This window comes from Copadichromis virginalis, linkage group LG11, assembly GCF_057382275.1.
Source record: "Copadichromis virginalis isolate Kocher_CV1m ecotype Utaka linkage group LG11, C_Virginalis_male_GT1.1, whole genome shotgun sequence".
Lineage (NCBI taxonomy): Eukaryota > Metazoa > Chordata > Actinopteri > Cichliformes > Cichlidae > Copadichromis > Copadichromis virginalis.
The window spans coordinates 40333625-40349129 of record NC_140628.1 but is presented as its reverse complement, the minus strand read 5'-3'; the positions used below and the strand labels follow the sequence as shown (position 1 = coordinate 40349129).

At 48.1% G+C, this 15505-nt stretch overlaps 1 protein-coding gene across 3 annotated transcripts in view; it reads left to right on the top strand.

Annotated features, from left to right (window-relative positions):
- The first annotated feature begins 4255 nt into the window (after positions 1-4255).
- Positions 4256-15505, top strand: part of LOC146699549 (atrial natriuretic peptide receptor 1-like) — a 63096-nt gene continuing 51846 nt past the window's right edge. For 2 of the 3 annotated variants that reach the window (XM_085472531.1, XM_085472533.1), the window contains exon 1: positions 5380-6199. In XM_085472531.1, coding sequence (XP_085328657.1) covers positions 5389-6199 — 811 coding nt within the window. In that variant the 5' untranslated portion in view covers positions 5380-5388. Of the gene's footprint in view, positions 4396-5211; positions 5306-5379; positions 6200-15505 lie in introns of those variants that run through there. The other variant, XM_085472532.1, reaches the window with a different exon arrangement.

The window sequence follows — 15505 nt, the reverse complement described above, 5'->3', positions numbered from 1 at the left end:
CATTTCGAAACTCTATGATACTATCCCGTCTTTTAGTAACCACTCTAATGTTAAGCTTAAGTGTCCACGGGAAGGAGAACTAGGAATTCAAATCCATGAGGAGTCTTGGGAACAGGCTATAGCGAGGGTACGATCTTCCACCTCCTGCGCTCCTCTTGGACTTATTCAATTTAAGGTCTTACACAGGGCGCATTTCTCTGAATCTAGACTTTCTGAATTGTATCCAGAAGTGGAAAACAAATGTAATGCAAATGCAAGCCCGATCCTTTTATTTAGCAAAACTGTGATTAATAGATAAATATTATTGTTGAGGGGCACAGACAGGACTCTAACAAATAAATAAATAATAAATAAATAATTATTTTGTTTAGGTTGCCTCAACAAAAGGGCACTTTGGGCACCCATCAGGAAAGGGGCGGGTGCTCAAGCCCCTCCAGCCCCCCCCCTGCACGTGCCTGTTGGGGATGTTTGATTGATGTTTGATTCCAGCTGGAAGGAAATCTATAATTCATGTTTGGTGTCCTAACAGGAAGTACATCAGCACCTGGTCACATGTTCCCAGCTGATCCTGCTCTTCATGGTCACTCTGAAGAAGATTTTCTGAGACACTGGAAGCTGCAGGAACACAAATGAACCCAGGAAGTGCATATTTGAGCAAAATCAATACTTCATTCTTTATGTTTTATTGAAACACGTTCAGAGTGAGGAGCTTTTTCTTTGCTTCTGTTTTTAAAGCTGGTTCTTAAACCACAACAGGTCCAACTCACCCCACCATGAACATACTCTTATTATAAGCAGTGCACCTATATACAGCTGCAAACCTCTGTCACACACAGTCTGCACAGAGGACTCTCTCAGGACCAAGGGTCATGGTCGGGGGGGGAATGACTGCCTTCAGAATAAAAGATGTGCCTTAATGCTGAAAGTGACACTTTTCAAATGGCACAACTGTTATGTTGAAGGTGCAGATTCTCCATTTAATTTGTTTAAAAAAACCAAAGTGGGCTTCATAGATAATTGGCAAACCTTCTGGAGGAAACCTGGTCTTGTTAGGAGAGACGGCATCCATCCCACTTTGGATGGAGCAGCTCTCATTTCTAGAAATATGGACAAATTTATTAAACCCCCCAAAATATGACTATCCAGAGTTGGGACCAGGAAGCAGAGTTGCAGTCTTACACGCCTCTCTGCAGCTTCTCTCCTCCTGCTACCCCCCCAAAACCCATCTCCATAGAGACTGTGTCAGCTCCCAAACAGACCAATTCTGTTTACATTATACATGCTTCCCTTAGGCAGCAGCATCAGAAGGCATAGCATACATTTGACACCCAGCTCTGTCCGTGAATTCAAAGTCCTGCTCCTCACATACAAGGTCTTAAATAATCAGGCCCCATCTGATCTTAATGACCTTGTAGTACCATATCACCCTATTAGAGCACTTCGCTCTCGCTCTGCAGGCCTACTTGTTGTTCCTAGAGTATTTAAAAGTAGAATGAGAGGCAGAGCCTTCAGTTTTCAGGCCCCTCTTCTGTGGAACCAGCTTCCAGTTTGGATTCAGGAGACAGACACTATCTCTACTTTCAAGATTAGGCTTCAAACTTTCCTTTTTGCTAAAGCATATAGTTAGGGCTGGACCAGGTGACCCTGAATCCTCCCTTAGTTATGCTGCAATAGACGCAGGCTGCCGGGGATTCCCATGATGCACTGGGTGTTTCTTCTTCACTCACTATGTGTTAACAGACCTCTCTGCATTGAATCATATCTGTTATTAACCTCTGTCTCTCTTCCACAGCATGTCTTTATCCTGTCTTCCTTCTCTCACCCCAACCAATCACAGCAGATGGCCCCGCCCCTCCCTGAGCCTGGTTCTGCTGGAGGTTTCTTCCTGTTAAAAGGGAGTTTTTCCTTCCCACTGTCGCCAAAGTGCTGCTCATAGGGGTCATATGATTGTTGGGTTTTTCTCTGTATGTATTATTGTGGGGTCTACCGTACAATACGAAGCATCTTGAGGTGACTTTTGTTGTGATTTGGCGCTATTTAAATAAAACAGAATTGAATTGACCTGTGAGTGTTACGGGGCTCAGAGACCAATACGTGGACGTGGACCCAGATATGGATATGAGTACGGGAAGCAATGGTAAGGTTTCTCACAAGCTTTATTTGGTGACACAAAGAAAACCCAGAGAGGTACTGCTACAACGTGTGTCAGATGTGCGGGGCTCTGTGAACAGAGGGAAAGGTTTATCAGCAGAGGCTCAGGAAGCCCGGGGTGTAGATGAGGAGACAGACTGAGTTATGGCAGGTGGAGTGGTAATGGCATGAAGAGAAGCGTGGATAGCCGGGTGAACATCCAGCAAGGGTGTAAACAACCTCCAGGCTGATTGATAATAATAATGGATTGGATTTATATAGCGCTTTTCAAGGCACCCAAAGCGCTTTACAATGCCACTATTCATTCACTCTCGCATTCATACACTGGTGGAGGCAGCTACGGGTGTAGCCACAGCTGCCCTGGGGCAGACTGACAGAAGCCAGGCTGCCATATCACGCCATCGGCCCCTCTGGCCAGCACCAGTAGGCAAGTAGGGTAAAGTGTCTTGCCCAAGGACACAACGACCAGGACAGAGAGCCCAGGGATCAAACCGGCGACCTTCCGGTTACAGATACGCTTCCCAACCCCCTGAGCCACGGTCGCCATCTGGAGATCCAGGCAGATGGGGAAAGGTGGTGACCAGCGTCCAAGAAGTGAGCGGGCTGCAGGCAGTGGTGAATCCAGAGACCACAAGGACAGTATGGTAAGTTATCCATAGTTACTTAGTACGGCGAGTAAAGATGGCCTGTTACTAACACAAGTTAGCTGACAAACTGGCGAAGAAGAGATGTGGACACTGGTGTTAAATACTAAGTGGACTGATTCTTATACAGCACTTTTCTACTCCAGAGTACTCAAAGCGCTCTGTACAACGTGCACCATACTTGGTGCTTTCTGACTACATGCAGACACATTCATACTCTGATGGATGCATCGGAGGTTAGGATACTTAGCATGCAGGGATTGAACTACCAACCTTCTGATCAGTAGGTGACCTGCTCTACCTCAAAGCTGGACCCTATTAGGGTGGTGTCAGAGAGGTGGATGTTTGTCCAAGATAAGGACGATGCTGGATAATACCGCCCACCCACTCAATGACGTGCTGGCCAGTCACAGGAGCACGTTCAGTGAGAGACTGAGATTACCCATAATGCACCACTGTCTGTGGATTTCTGTACAGCTCCATCTAACGCACAGCACACGGTGAAATTCACAGGTCAATCATATATCATTATTATAACAAAGCATTACATTCATAAATGCCGATATGCTAAATCCCCCCTTCATGGCCTGCTCTTAAAAACTAACTCCTGTAAATCTCTTAAGCTAATAAATAAGCTCCGAGCAATCAAACTGCATAGTTTTTTAGAAGAGTTTGATTTCTCTTAGCCCCTTATTTAAGTTATGTGTCTTGTTTATGGAACCTCACTTGTAGAGAGTTTGTGATCCCCTTGTCTCCTTTATTTCTGTTCCTTGTTTTTCATTCTTTTTTATTGTTATTTAGTTATTTTTGTATTGGTTATTCATCTTTTTATATTATTATTATTATGTAGATGCGTGTGTATATGCATACGTACACATTTATACACACAGACATGTATACATATATATGTCTGTGTGTTTACTTTCAGTTATTGTCGATTTCATCGTGGTGTACCAACTGTGGCAGTGATGTGTATTCCTCTGATTGGGAGAAAAGAAAAAGGAGGTGTGATTCTGTTCTGAATGATTCAATATGTCGCTTGTCTCTTTGAGATTGTCATTGTTATTGTTCTAAATAAAGTTCGTTTAAAAAAATTAAAATGTCAATCATATATATTTCACCTCTGTAATACTCTGGATGTTTATAATTGAGCGATTTCTTATGTTTGTAACTGTATAATACATTATTTCACTGGTTCAATCTGTTGCTCTCATTGTCTTGGAGCGACTGTAAACACATCATTTCCTCATAAATGATCTGATTCTGATAACATGGGCGTCTGTGGAGACTGACGCTCTGCTGCCTCTGCTGGACACCAGAGGAACTGCAGGCGGCCACCAGAGGGCGCAGTGACAGCGCCGCTGGGCTGTAGAGGCTGTTTGCCTCTGCTGTGCAGCCCTGGTCTGGTTCCTCCCCCCGCTCCTCCCCCGCTCCTCCCCGGCTCTCCGCCCTGAAGGCTGTGGTCGGTCCGGCTGCTCCGCCGCTGTGTGGCAGTGGGAGCTGAGTGGGCTCGGGCTGACACTCCGGAGGGCTCGTGCCTGTGACCTGAGCGGACTTGGAGGATTTACAGCTGATCTGCGCGCACGTGAACGCGCTGAATGTAAGTGTGCTGAAGTTCCGTGTTTTTATCTCTGAACGTGTTTTTACAGCGTTAAAGTTTGGAGACACACTTTTCCTCCGGGGGCAAAGTTCAGGAAGCCCGAGGACGGACAGCTGCGGTCCGCGGGCGCAGACGCTTTCAGGCACGGCGTGTATGGAAGCCCGTTAGTGCCAACGTGCCCGCAGGTGATCCCGTGTGCACACGGTCACAGATGCAGGATGAGCAACTGGCGTGGCAGAGTGGCACCTCTGAGCCTGCCTCTGTGCTGAAAGCTGCACTGGGAGACAAGCACGAACCCATCACCCACATCCACCCCCATCCACAGTGTGTCTGACGCCCTGAGCTGCTCCAAGGTTGTTTTAGGGGCGGCTGTGGCTCAGGAGGTTCAGCATCCACTGATCAGAAGGTTGGTGGTTCGAAACCTGGCTGCCCCAGTCTGTGTTAGTGTGTGTGTGAACGAGGCGTGACGAGGAGCGTGTTTTCCTGCAGTGGACGGTCTCAGCCCCTAAATCACGGCTGAAACGTGCGTCCGCTGCTGTGGCCCCGAAGCCTCCTCTGCACATCAGTGCAAAACTCATTTTTATTCACTGGCCTTTGACTCAGTGGGTAACTGACACTGTTATTGTTATTTATTTATTGTATTTTTATTATTTCTGCTGGTCAGCCATGTGTTGTTTTTAAAGTGCTGTATAAATAAATTATGGTATGAAGCTTCAATGGCGGTCTCACTTTAGCACAGGCAGGTCTGGCGCTCATGAGGCCGACCGATGGCGCGTATTTGTCTGACATCACGGCGGCTTCATCTTGTTTGTTTAGAGGGTGGACGGTCTTCCAGGAACGCTTCAGGGAGTTTGTCTCCCCCGCCTCGGCGAGGCCTTTAAGGACTGACGGAGCAGATTGTTGGAGTGAGGTGAGGCGTGGCGGCAGCTCGCGCTGTGCTCAGCATGTGATTAGGCTTTGCTTACAGCGAGTTTCACACCTCAGGCCTGGCTAATGCCTCTGTTGTGTCTCTGCAGCTCGCGGCGCTCGGTTACCCAGCTGCGGTGGACGTGGACCACCTGTGGGTGGAGGATGGCCCGCTGGAAGGAAGGCGCCACCCTCCTGCTGGCTCTGCCGGTTCTGCTCAGCCTGCCAGCGGAGGCCCGAACTTACGGCCTGGGTCAAACCCAGCATGACCACGAACGCCTCCAGAACATCACACTGGCTGTCATTTTACCAGAAAACAACACCAGATACCCGTGGGCGTGGCCTCGCATCGGCCCTGCCGTGGACCGGGCCGTCAGAAACATCAACGCCGACCCCACGCTCCTCCCCAACCATCACCTTGTGTACTTCTTCAAGAACAGCCAGGACAAGGATGGGATGTGCTCCGAGTCCGTCGCCCCGCTCATGGCGGTGGACCTGAAACTCGCCTACAACCCGTGGGTGTTCATCGGGCCCGGCTGCTCCTACAGCTCCTCCCCCGTCGGCCTCTTCACCACCCACTGGAGCGTCCCCATGGTGACGGCAGGCGCCCCGGCCGTGGCATTTTCCAGCGGAACGTACCTGTCCATCACCAACACGGGGCCAACGCACAAGAAGCTTGGGCGGTTCGCAGTGCGGATCTGCGAGCATTTTGGGTGGCGGGAACAGGTGATGGTTGTCTTCAGCGACAACAAGAAGGATGACCGGCCGTGCTACTTCGCCATCGAGGGTCTGTACATGGAGCTGAGCAACATCAACATCAGCGTCGAGGAAAGCGTGTTCATGGAGGAGTCCGTGACCTACTCCCAGATCCTCTCCAAAATCCAGGATAACGGGCGAGGTGAGTCCGCGACCGGCCGCCAAATAAACGTGCTTCCAAACTGGTCTCTGTAGGTGACGCCCCCTTCATGACACCTGTACGTTAAGGTCATCTGAATCAAATCAGAGTTTTAACTAAAATTGAATGTGAACAAACACGCTCGAGCAAATCAGAGAGCTGCTCACCTGGACGTGGCATTTTCAGCATGTGGCGAGCTTCGGTGGCGTGCTTTCTCTTTGATTCTCGCAACTGACGTTATGCGACGTCCACACCACGCTGTTTTCCTCGCAGCAAAAATTATCTAGAAATCAGCTTTGTCAACATCTTGTGTTAGTCCAGAAAAACCAGCAGGCACCAGGTAGATCGCACCGGTCTGTCCAATCGGAAACCTTTATCTGTGCACAGCATCACCCTGCTGCTACACAAACACACACACGTTGGTAGGGATGGGTATCGAAGACCGGTTCTTGTTGAGAACCGGTTCCCACTGTTTCAGTTCCTTGGAATCGTTTGCCATTTTTGCAAACGATTCCCTTATCGATTTCAGTCGCCCCGAATGACGTCACCACGTTGCGGAGCATCATTTACCTGGCAGGAAACATGGCGGCTCAAATGCTCAAAAGTTTGGTTACACTTTACGAGAACGGATGACGACAGGGCAACTTGCAATACTTGCAAAGTAGAGATTTCATTGAAGGGAGGAAACACTACGAATATCAAAAGCATTTGCTCACGAAACACCTGACCTTAAATGAACGTCGTGTTTTTAATTCTGGACTCGTGAATCTCAGCCCAGCAGCAGCGGTAACGTTTGCACGTCCTCTCCCGTTAATGCGGCAGGTAAATAATCAACTAACATATTATGTTAGCGCGATCTGCCTTATTACAAACCTGCCATTACTGTGCATTTAGTGACCATGATGAGACAGAGTCTGGCTCAGATGCTGCCAGTTCTCGCTGCAGTCTGCCGGTAGCGTCTCCTTTCAGGCAGGATAGACGAACGTCACCGAGCAGTGACTCAGTTTGTGGTCAAAGGCTTGCAGCCGTTTGCCACAGCAGATGATTTTCAGTAAGTGAATGTGTTTAATTGTAGGCAGGGACATTACTGTTGTGTAATTGCTGCAGAATAATTTATGTTATACTTTGTTATTGCTACAGAAGAATATTTATTCTATTATTTTACATTTACAATGTTTTTTCCTGGGGACCCTGTGACACCCCATTGAAGAGCCGCAGGCTGGATCTCTTAAGATCTCACTGCTGGGTTTGTAAGGCCATGTTACTCCTAAATTTCTACCTTGTTCAAAGAGAAGATATAAAACAAAGTTCTGAGCTAATCGACCTTAGTGTTCTCCTTTTTAAAAAGAATCGATAAACAGAATCGAAAATGGAATCGAATCGTGAAAATCTTATCAATACCCATCCCTACACGTCAGGTATTCATAACTTGTAGGGACGTGTAACTGACCGTTTACCCCAAACCACCTTAACCCTGTCACTAACATGCTCCAAACTCGCGGGGACAGGTCCTCACAAAGATATGAATACATGCTCAGAGGAACACACACGCACACACACACACACGCACACACACACGCACACACACGCGCACACGCACACACACGCACACACACACGCACACACACACAGACACACAGACGCACACACGCACACATACACGCACACACACACACACGCACACATACACACACGCACACACATACACACGCACGCACACACACGCACGCACACACACACAGAAACGATGTGTGCGTGTGCGATCATCTACCCCCTCCCCCTCCCCTCCTCTGCAGCAGAGGCAGAAACTCGAGCTGAATCGACCGCGATGCTGTGGCAGGTTTGCCAGAGGAGCTGCAGACACACACTTGTTGTTAAGTCATTTCCTGTCAGAGATGATCAGACCTGCGTTCAGGTTTAATGCCGGAGCCCTCAGAGTCTAAACAGAAGGATTCTGACTCAGTACTGCAGTAAAGCATCGTCCTGCAGTGTAGATAAACTGACAGCAGCTGGCAGTACGGATGCTGGTGCTGAAAGCTGTGTTTCAGTAAGCTGCGTATGTGGATGATTTTACGGTTTTGACCAGATTCTCTTTAGCCTCTGAAGTCCTGCATGGGGCACAGGGCTTTTATTTTGAAAAACCGCTACAGCTTGCCGCCGTAGACCCACATCTGGCTGTTTTTTCCTCGTGACACTCTAACCTGGGTTTCGTGTCCCAGCCGCCGTGCAGATACACCTGCAGAAAAATTCCTGCACTCGGAGCTTCGGCCCGTTCTCCAGCTGAGATCCGTGAGCGGAGATCACGGCCTCGGCCGGGCTGAGGTGCAGACGTGCAGACGAGCTGCCTGCAGGCCCTGACTTTTCAGGGTTTTAGTCATCCACAAAGCGCTCTAACCTTCCTGCGTCGCTCGCTGTCTTTGATCGTCTTTTCATCATTTCTGCTTTCAAACTATAACAGCATAGTTTCTCCAGTACAAAGCGAGGACTTCAAGCGTCCGTGAAGCCGTTCGCACACAGAGCAGGAGCAGGAGGCGAGGCTGGGACTCGCGTGTGATGGATAATTCAGAGAGGCTGGGAGTTTGTGGGAGTGAAAGTCTGTGGGGTGAGCTGAGGGGGAGCACGGGACCTGAGACGTGGTGCCTTCGGCTCAGCCACAGTTTAGCGATGGAGTCATAAATCGAGCGTCCTCTATCTGCGGAGGTGTATCAGTGTGTAAACCCGCCGAGAGCTCGAACAAACAGCCTCAGGCAGCTTCCCTCTCCGGTTCCCACAGAGCCAGCAAACCTCCCGACAGCACATTCATTAACAGAGGTCACAACCTGCCGCCTTATAAGGCCGCCGCGGACGCCTATCAGATCTGTAGGTATTTCCTGCCAAACACACTGAGGCTAATTTTACCTTGTGTCTGCCTTTTGTCTCCTTAATGAAACACTATGAGACAAGCTGCTCTGAGTACAGCTCAGCCTCTTTATTAGGCACGGCATCAGACAGCAGCGAATCAGCCTCAGGAGTGTGAGCTGCAGGTGAGCTGCAGTTTGACTCCAGGAGCTCTGCGGTGGGGAAATAAGTCTTCTGCAGGCTACAGTGTGTCTGGAAGCTTCTGGATAATCTGTGCGTTAAAACGCCACGCACGTCTCTGTCAGCACAGCCAACAGGACGATTACACTGAAAGGCTTCACTGAGATAAAAACCCATAAACGGCTTCCTGTGGTTCCCGGTGTTGTGCCAAAAAGTGATTTCCAGTGTTTCTGTGTATTTTTTATGTGTAATATCTTTACGTATGTTCGTAAATAGACTTCGGTGAACAGGGTTTACAAAGGGGTTATATAGAGAATTAAAACAATATCTGTTTTTCAAGTATCTTTACAACTCTCTGCTATTGTACTTACATTATAACCAATCCGGTCCTTTATCCCCACTTAAAATATTTTTACAGAAATATTGTAATATTTGCTGCCATTTCTGCTGTCCTCTTGGCCAACTTACTCTTACAAAAGACATTTTTAATGTTAATGAGATTTTTTTAACTGGATAAATAAAGGTTATATAAAAGTCACTGCCAAAAACTGATTGCGGCTTCTACCTTGTTACACGAATGTTGTTTGTGGCTCAAGATGACTTTATGTCATCCATGAGGGAAGCATTTGACATATGTTTCACCTATTATAGCCCAACAAGTTACTTATAGCAGTTTAAATACGAGCAATCAGTTTTTGGCAAATACCGGAAATCAGTTTTTGGCAGACAATCACTTTTTGGCACAACACCGGTCAGCAGCAGGCAGAATAATCATCCAGTTAGCTCCAGTCTGGACTCCAGTTGACAAGTTGGAGACATGGGTTCAAAGTTTCCTGTGAGCAGAGGCGTCGGTCCTTTGGTGCAGATGAGCCCTGAGAGTTTGCAGAGAAGCTCCTGGGACTGAAGAGCCCTCCAGCTGATTAACCTCTTGCTTCAGCTCATCAGCCCTGCCCTCATTAATAATAATAATAATGTGTATGTGTTAGTCCCCATAGGGAAATTCCTCTGCATTTAACCCATTCAGCCAGTGAAGCAGTGGGCAGCCACCAGTGCAGCGCATGAGGAGCAGTGTGTGGGGACGGTACCTCGCTCAGGGGTTCCTCAGGGTAGCCGTTCAGTTGATTTGAAACCTCGACCTCCCGATCACGACCACTCTACCCTCTATCCCAGTCCACCAAGGGGGCGAGCTCCTAGCTCCTCGCAGCTAACGGGCTAATAGGAGCCGAGAGTGGAACTAGTTTGTAAGTCTCACTGGAGACCAAAGTGAACCCTAACGAGTGCTCTCAGCGTGAGCTCTTTGCAGCACTCGCTGATTCCACCGCGTCACTGTTTGCTGACGCATTAATGCTAATGGCTGCCGGCTGATAACGAGGCCAGCCAGATATGAGAGGTTTTAGGACAAAGTTTGTGTTTTCCATTGTTTAAGCACCGCTTCCAACCAAAGGAGGTGTTGTATCAACAGAAAAGGCTAACTTGGTTTTCATTTTGCAGAAAAAAAGAGACTGCTAAAAATAAAAACACGAGAGGTTTTTGGACAAAGTTTGTTCTCCATTCTTTACGCACCGTTTAAGCCAGTGGTTCCCAAACTTTTTCGCTAGGCCCCCCTTTGTTTTACAAGAAGAATGCTGCCCCCCGGCGCGCACGCACAACCACATCCTCCAACCACGCCCATATTTTGCTCCATTGCAGTTTACTTCACACCTCAAACATTTAGTAAACAATTAAGCAAATACAAGTAAACTGCAATAAATTACAGGTAATAAAATAAACTACTAACTCTTTTACGCTGCGTCCGCACCTACACGGGTATTTTTGAAAACGCAGCTGTTTCGTCCACGTAAACGGCGTTTCGAATCACTGAAAACGGAGATTTTTAAAACTCCTTTTTTTGCGTTTACGTGGACGAGGAATACAGAGTTCGTCACGCAGCGTCAAAGGTATGTGGCTTTTTCCACGTCACGCTGTGGCCACGTTATTGTTTACATGAGATGAATTGCAGAATGATAGAGACAAAATACTGTTAATCTGACTGTCTGCAGGTTTTACAGCAGTTACTGTCCCTCCATTTACAAAGGCAGAGGCGTCACGGTGTCATTATTTTACATGCAGTTGTTTTTTCCTGTGTAATAATGTTCAACGTTGCTATCAAATCAAAAAAAGCCTCTCTGTGAAAATGTGTTCAAAAACATAAACAGCTGTGGGATCCTGTTTGTCTGTGATTTGAACCGGGGGAGCAAATCGTGGCAGGATCAGCCCGATGTTATTTGTATCCCGCTGTAACTTTACTGTTGTTGCTGGTTTTTAATTGCTTCCTGGTCCCAACTCTGGATGGTCACGTTTTGGGGGGTTTAGCCTGGGGACGGGACCAGAGTAGACTACAGTTCAACATAATTTTAGCAAAGTTGATTTAATATTAATTTTTCTGTACAGTCAATTTATAACATACATAGTGTGTTTATTTGTATGTGCGTGCGGTTGTTTTTGGTCAAAGTCGCTCTGAGAGAAACGTCCTACGGCGTGAAAGCTCGTTGTTACGTTGGTGATGTCTGCAGGAAGCAGACTGACGTGGTTCTGGCGGTTCTGGACTACTGAAGCCAAACTGCAGCTCAAACATCCTCTGACATCATGCTCTCCGTGTGCCGTCGCCATGGTGATGAAGCAAGCAGCTCATCCTGAACAAACGTACCCACGAGGCCGTGCTTCAGCCCACTCTGCTGCTTCCTGTCCATCTGGCAGCGGTTAAAGATTAATATGGTGGAATGTCAGTAGTGAGGGGCTGGGAAGGGGTGGGGGGCGACCCGCAAATTTATTGCTTCGCTTTGGATGATGTCACGGCGCCGAGCTGGAAACTGATTGCAGACGTGGAGCTGAGTGCACTGGAAAATCAGCTGATCGGCGATCAGATCTGTGAGGGGGGCTCAGTCTGAGCTGTCACGATGATGAACCACCTGCCGGCAGCCTGCCAACGGGGGTTCAGACACCAACCACCAATCTGCTGTCGTTACTGTTGTGAAGGGGCATGTTCAGACCGGTGGGTGCAGCTGCAACTCAGGTGGCTCATGTACCAATCAGAAAGCTGGTGTTCAACCCTCCTGCACAGGTGTTCTTGAGTACGATGGGTGGTTACAGCTGGTAGGTCTGACCTCGTGTGACTTTAGACATCCGTCGTCGAGCTGTGACCTCTGTCTGTGCTCCTGATCACCTGACAGGTCATGTGATCTGCGGTCTGCTCGACTTTGGGCCGTGTGTGAACCCCAGTGGCGCTTTTCTTTAAACAGGAACTTCTCCACTCTGTGTGAAGGAACAAGAAGTGATCAGAGTGGATGAGCTGATGGAGGATCACCCTGTTTACACGAGAAAGTTTCAGGAACGCATTAACGGCAACAAACACAGCATGTCTTCATCCTGTCTTCCTTCTCTCACCCCAACCAATCACAGCAGATGGCCCCGCCCCTCCCTGAGCCTGGTTCTGTTGGAGGTTTCTTCCTGTTAAAAGGGAGTTTTTCCTTCCTACTGTCGCCAAAGTGCTGCTCATAGGGGGTCATATGATTGTTGGGTTTTTCTCTGCATGTATTATTGTAGGGTCTACCTTACAATATAAAGCACCTTGAGGCGACTGTTGTTGTGATTTGGCACTGTATAAATAAAATTGAATTGAAAACCTTCAGCCGAACATAACTCAGAGGAACGCTCTGGAGCTTTTCCTGAGCGTCTCAGCTTCAGCCTGGTTTAAACGCCAGTGACACGGCGACCTGATTTTATGAAGGTTCACGTTCGGATGGAGCTGATACTGGAGGGCCCAGAACGAAATGTGCACGGGAATTCTGGGACAGCTGGAAGAGTTGCAGGGATCCTCTGACTGTGACCATCGCTTGCTTGGTCGCCCCGAAGCTTCCAGGTTTGCTCGTCAGTACAGAAATAAAAAGCTCAAAAAGGATTCGGGTCGATTTGGTATGTGTGACACTGACAGCAGGGCCCGCAGAGTAAAAGAGCTGCAGGACCCACACCGGGCACACGTGCACATGTTAGGCCTGAGACCGAATGTGGACGTGGAGGTCGTGCAGAGGTGAACGCTTGTGTCTGTCTGCATCTGCAGCCTGGATTTCTGCTTCGCATGTCCTGAAAGAGGAAGCAGCAGAAACCTGACACAGGAGGAGCGCGGTCCTCTGACCTCAAAGGAAACCAGTGCCAGTACAAGAAGCTGGATACGGCTCTGACTCCATCGTTTCCTCCGAGTGAAGCTTCCTTTTCCTGCGTGCGAGGTCACGCTCAGATACAGACGGCGAGCTAGTGAAGCGGCGGCAGCTTGGCCTGCGCTCTGCTGCTGAGTAAACGGAGACGTCAGCTCTGACTGCCTGCGGTGCTCTGAGCTGACTGCAGCACAGTGAAGCTATCAGGAAAGATTTAAAATGGCAGCGTCATCTCTGAGCGGAGGGTCAGGATACCGCACGCATCAGCAGGATGGCGAGCTTAGAGCGCTCGTTAACCTGATGTTTTCCTTCAGTTAGGAAAAACCCGAGGCTGTGGTTATTTAATGCAGCCACTGTGTCGGCGGGCAGATACAAACACCTTACATCACGTCCTCCTGACCCAGACAGCAAACAACGGAGCGCCGTTTCTGTGGAAACCCACAAAGACTCGCCGCGACAGCCGGCAGGAGCAGCTGGAGTCACAAACATTTCTCTGAGTGCACTCATTTTTCCCGTCTCTGTCAAAACACACAGCTGCCCTTCAGACAGCGTTGTTAAGCTCCTCCTCCTTGTTAGAGGGGGTGGAGCATGAAACCTGCTGAGTTTTCTTCTCTGAAGCAGAGACGGTTGAACTCCTGCAGATGTGGATTGTTTCCTGGTCAATTTAGGTTCATCACCTGGTGCTTTATGTTTGATGTGGACGCTGATTGGCTCGGTCACCTGAGTAGTCTCTGCCAATCAGAAGGAGAGTTCAGACTCTAACATGAAGATTTTATGCAACCAGTTCGAACACAGCTTCTTATTTCATGTTTTTTCTTTATTTTTATGACATTTTCACATCGTAGATACAAACTGAAGACATCTAATATACGAAGCAAGATATGTGGAATATGTAGCAAAGAAAAAATATAAACAACTAAATCTGTTTTATATTTTAGATTCCTGTAAGTAGCCTCCTGACATGGTTTCACCTCACAGGTGAGCCTGTCCGGGTTCATTTGTGGAGTTTCTTGCCTTCTTAATGCCGTTGGGACCATCAGTTGTGTTGGGCAGAAGCAGGTTGGTGCACAGCTGACAGTCCTATTTGACAACTGTTAGAATTCATATTATGGCAACAACCAATCAGCTAAGAGAAACAACAGTCCATCATTACTTTAAGAACTGAAGGTCAGTCAGTCCGTAAAATTGCTAAAACTTTGAATGTCTCCCCAAAATCCATCAAGCGCTACGATGAAACCGTCTCACATGAGGACGCCCAGGACAGGAAGACCCAGAGTCCCCTCTGCTGCTGAGGGTAAACTCATCCAAGCCACCAGCCTCAGAAATGACAAGTTAACAAGTTGAGAATGGTTCACACAGAAAAGGTGAACAATGGTCTCTACATGCATGGTTCATGCATTTGAGCAAGTGTGCTGCTGTGAGCCTTGGACAGATATTTTCACTACGCTCTCGCCTGTTCCTGTAGTCTGCTGCTTTCTTCAGACGCAGTTTTACAAACCTCAGATGTTCTTTCATGACCTTTAACCTTCTGTAGAGTCTGAGATGGAGCTTCATGGATCGCTCTCGCTGCAGATTGTTTGGAGGTAGTCTCATAATCTTTCCTGTGAAAGCACCAGGTGCTTCCCTCACATCACTGCTCAGCATCGTGCTAACACGTCTCAGTGCTGCAGAAACATGCTCATTTTTAAAGGTGCTCACACCTGCTGATGGTCCATTCATCAGCATCAGCAGCACCTGGCTGCTGGTGACTATGGAAGCAGTAAGGAAGCACTTATTGGCTGTGTCCCAATTCAGGGTCTGCAGCCTTAATGGTCCACAAGGGCCGCGTACTCAAAGACCGCTAAGGCCGGAAGTGCGAGGCTTGTGAAATGGGCGGTCTAGCCCCGGTCGCGCTGCCCAGGTTGCCTAGCAACCATGACGCTAACAGCTGGACCTTAAATCTTCACTCAAAGACAGGTTCCTTTGACACTGTATGTATAACTATGTTATATATAAGAGACAAATATTGTTCTTTTAACATGTTGGCATTACTAAATTTGTCTCAGTGCTGACTTTAATTATCCATAAAATCATCACATTCTCTGTCAGATTAAGCTCAGCT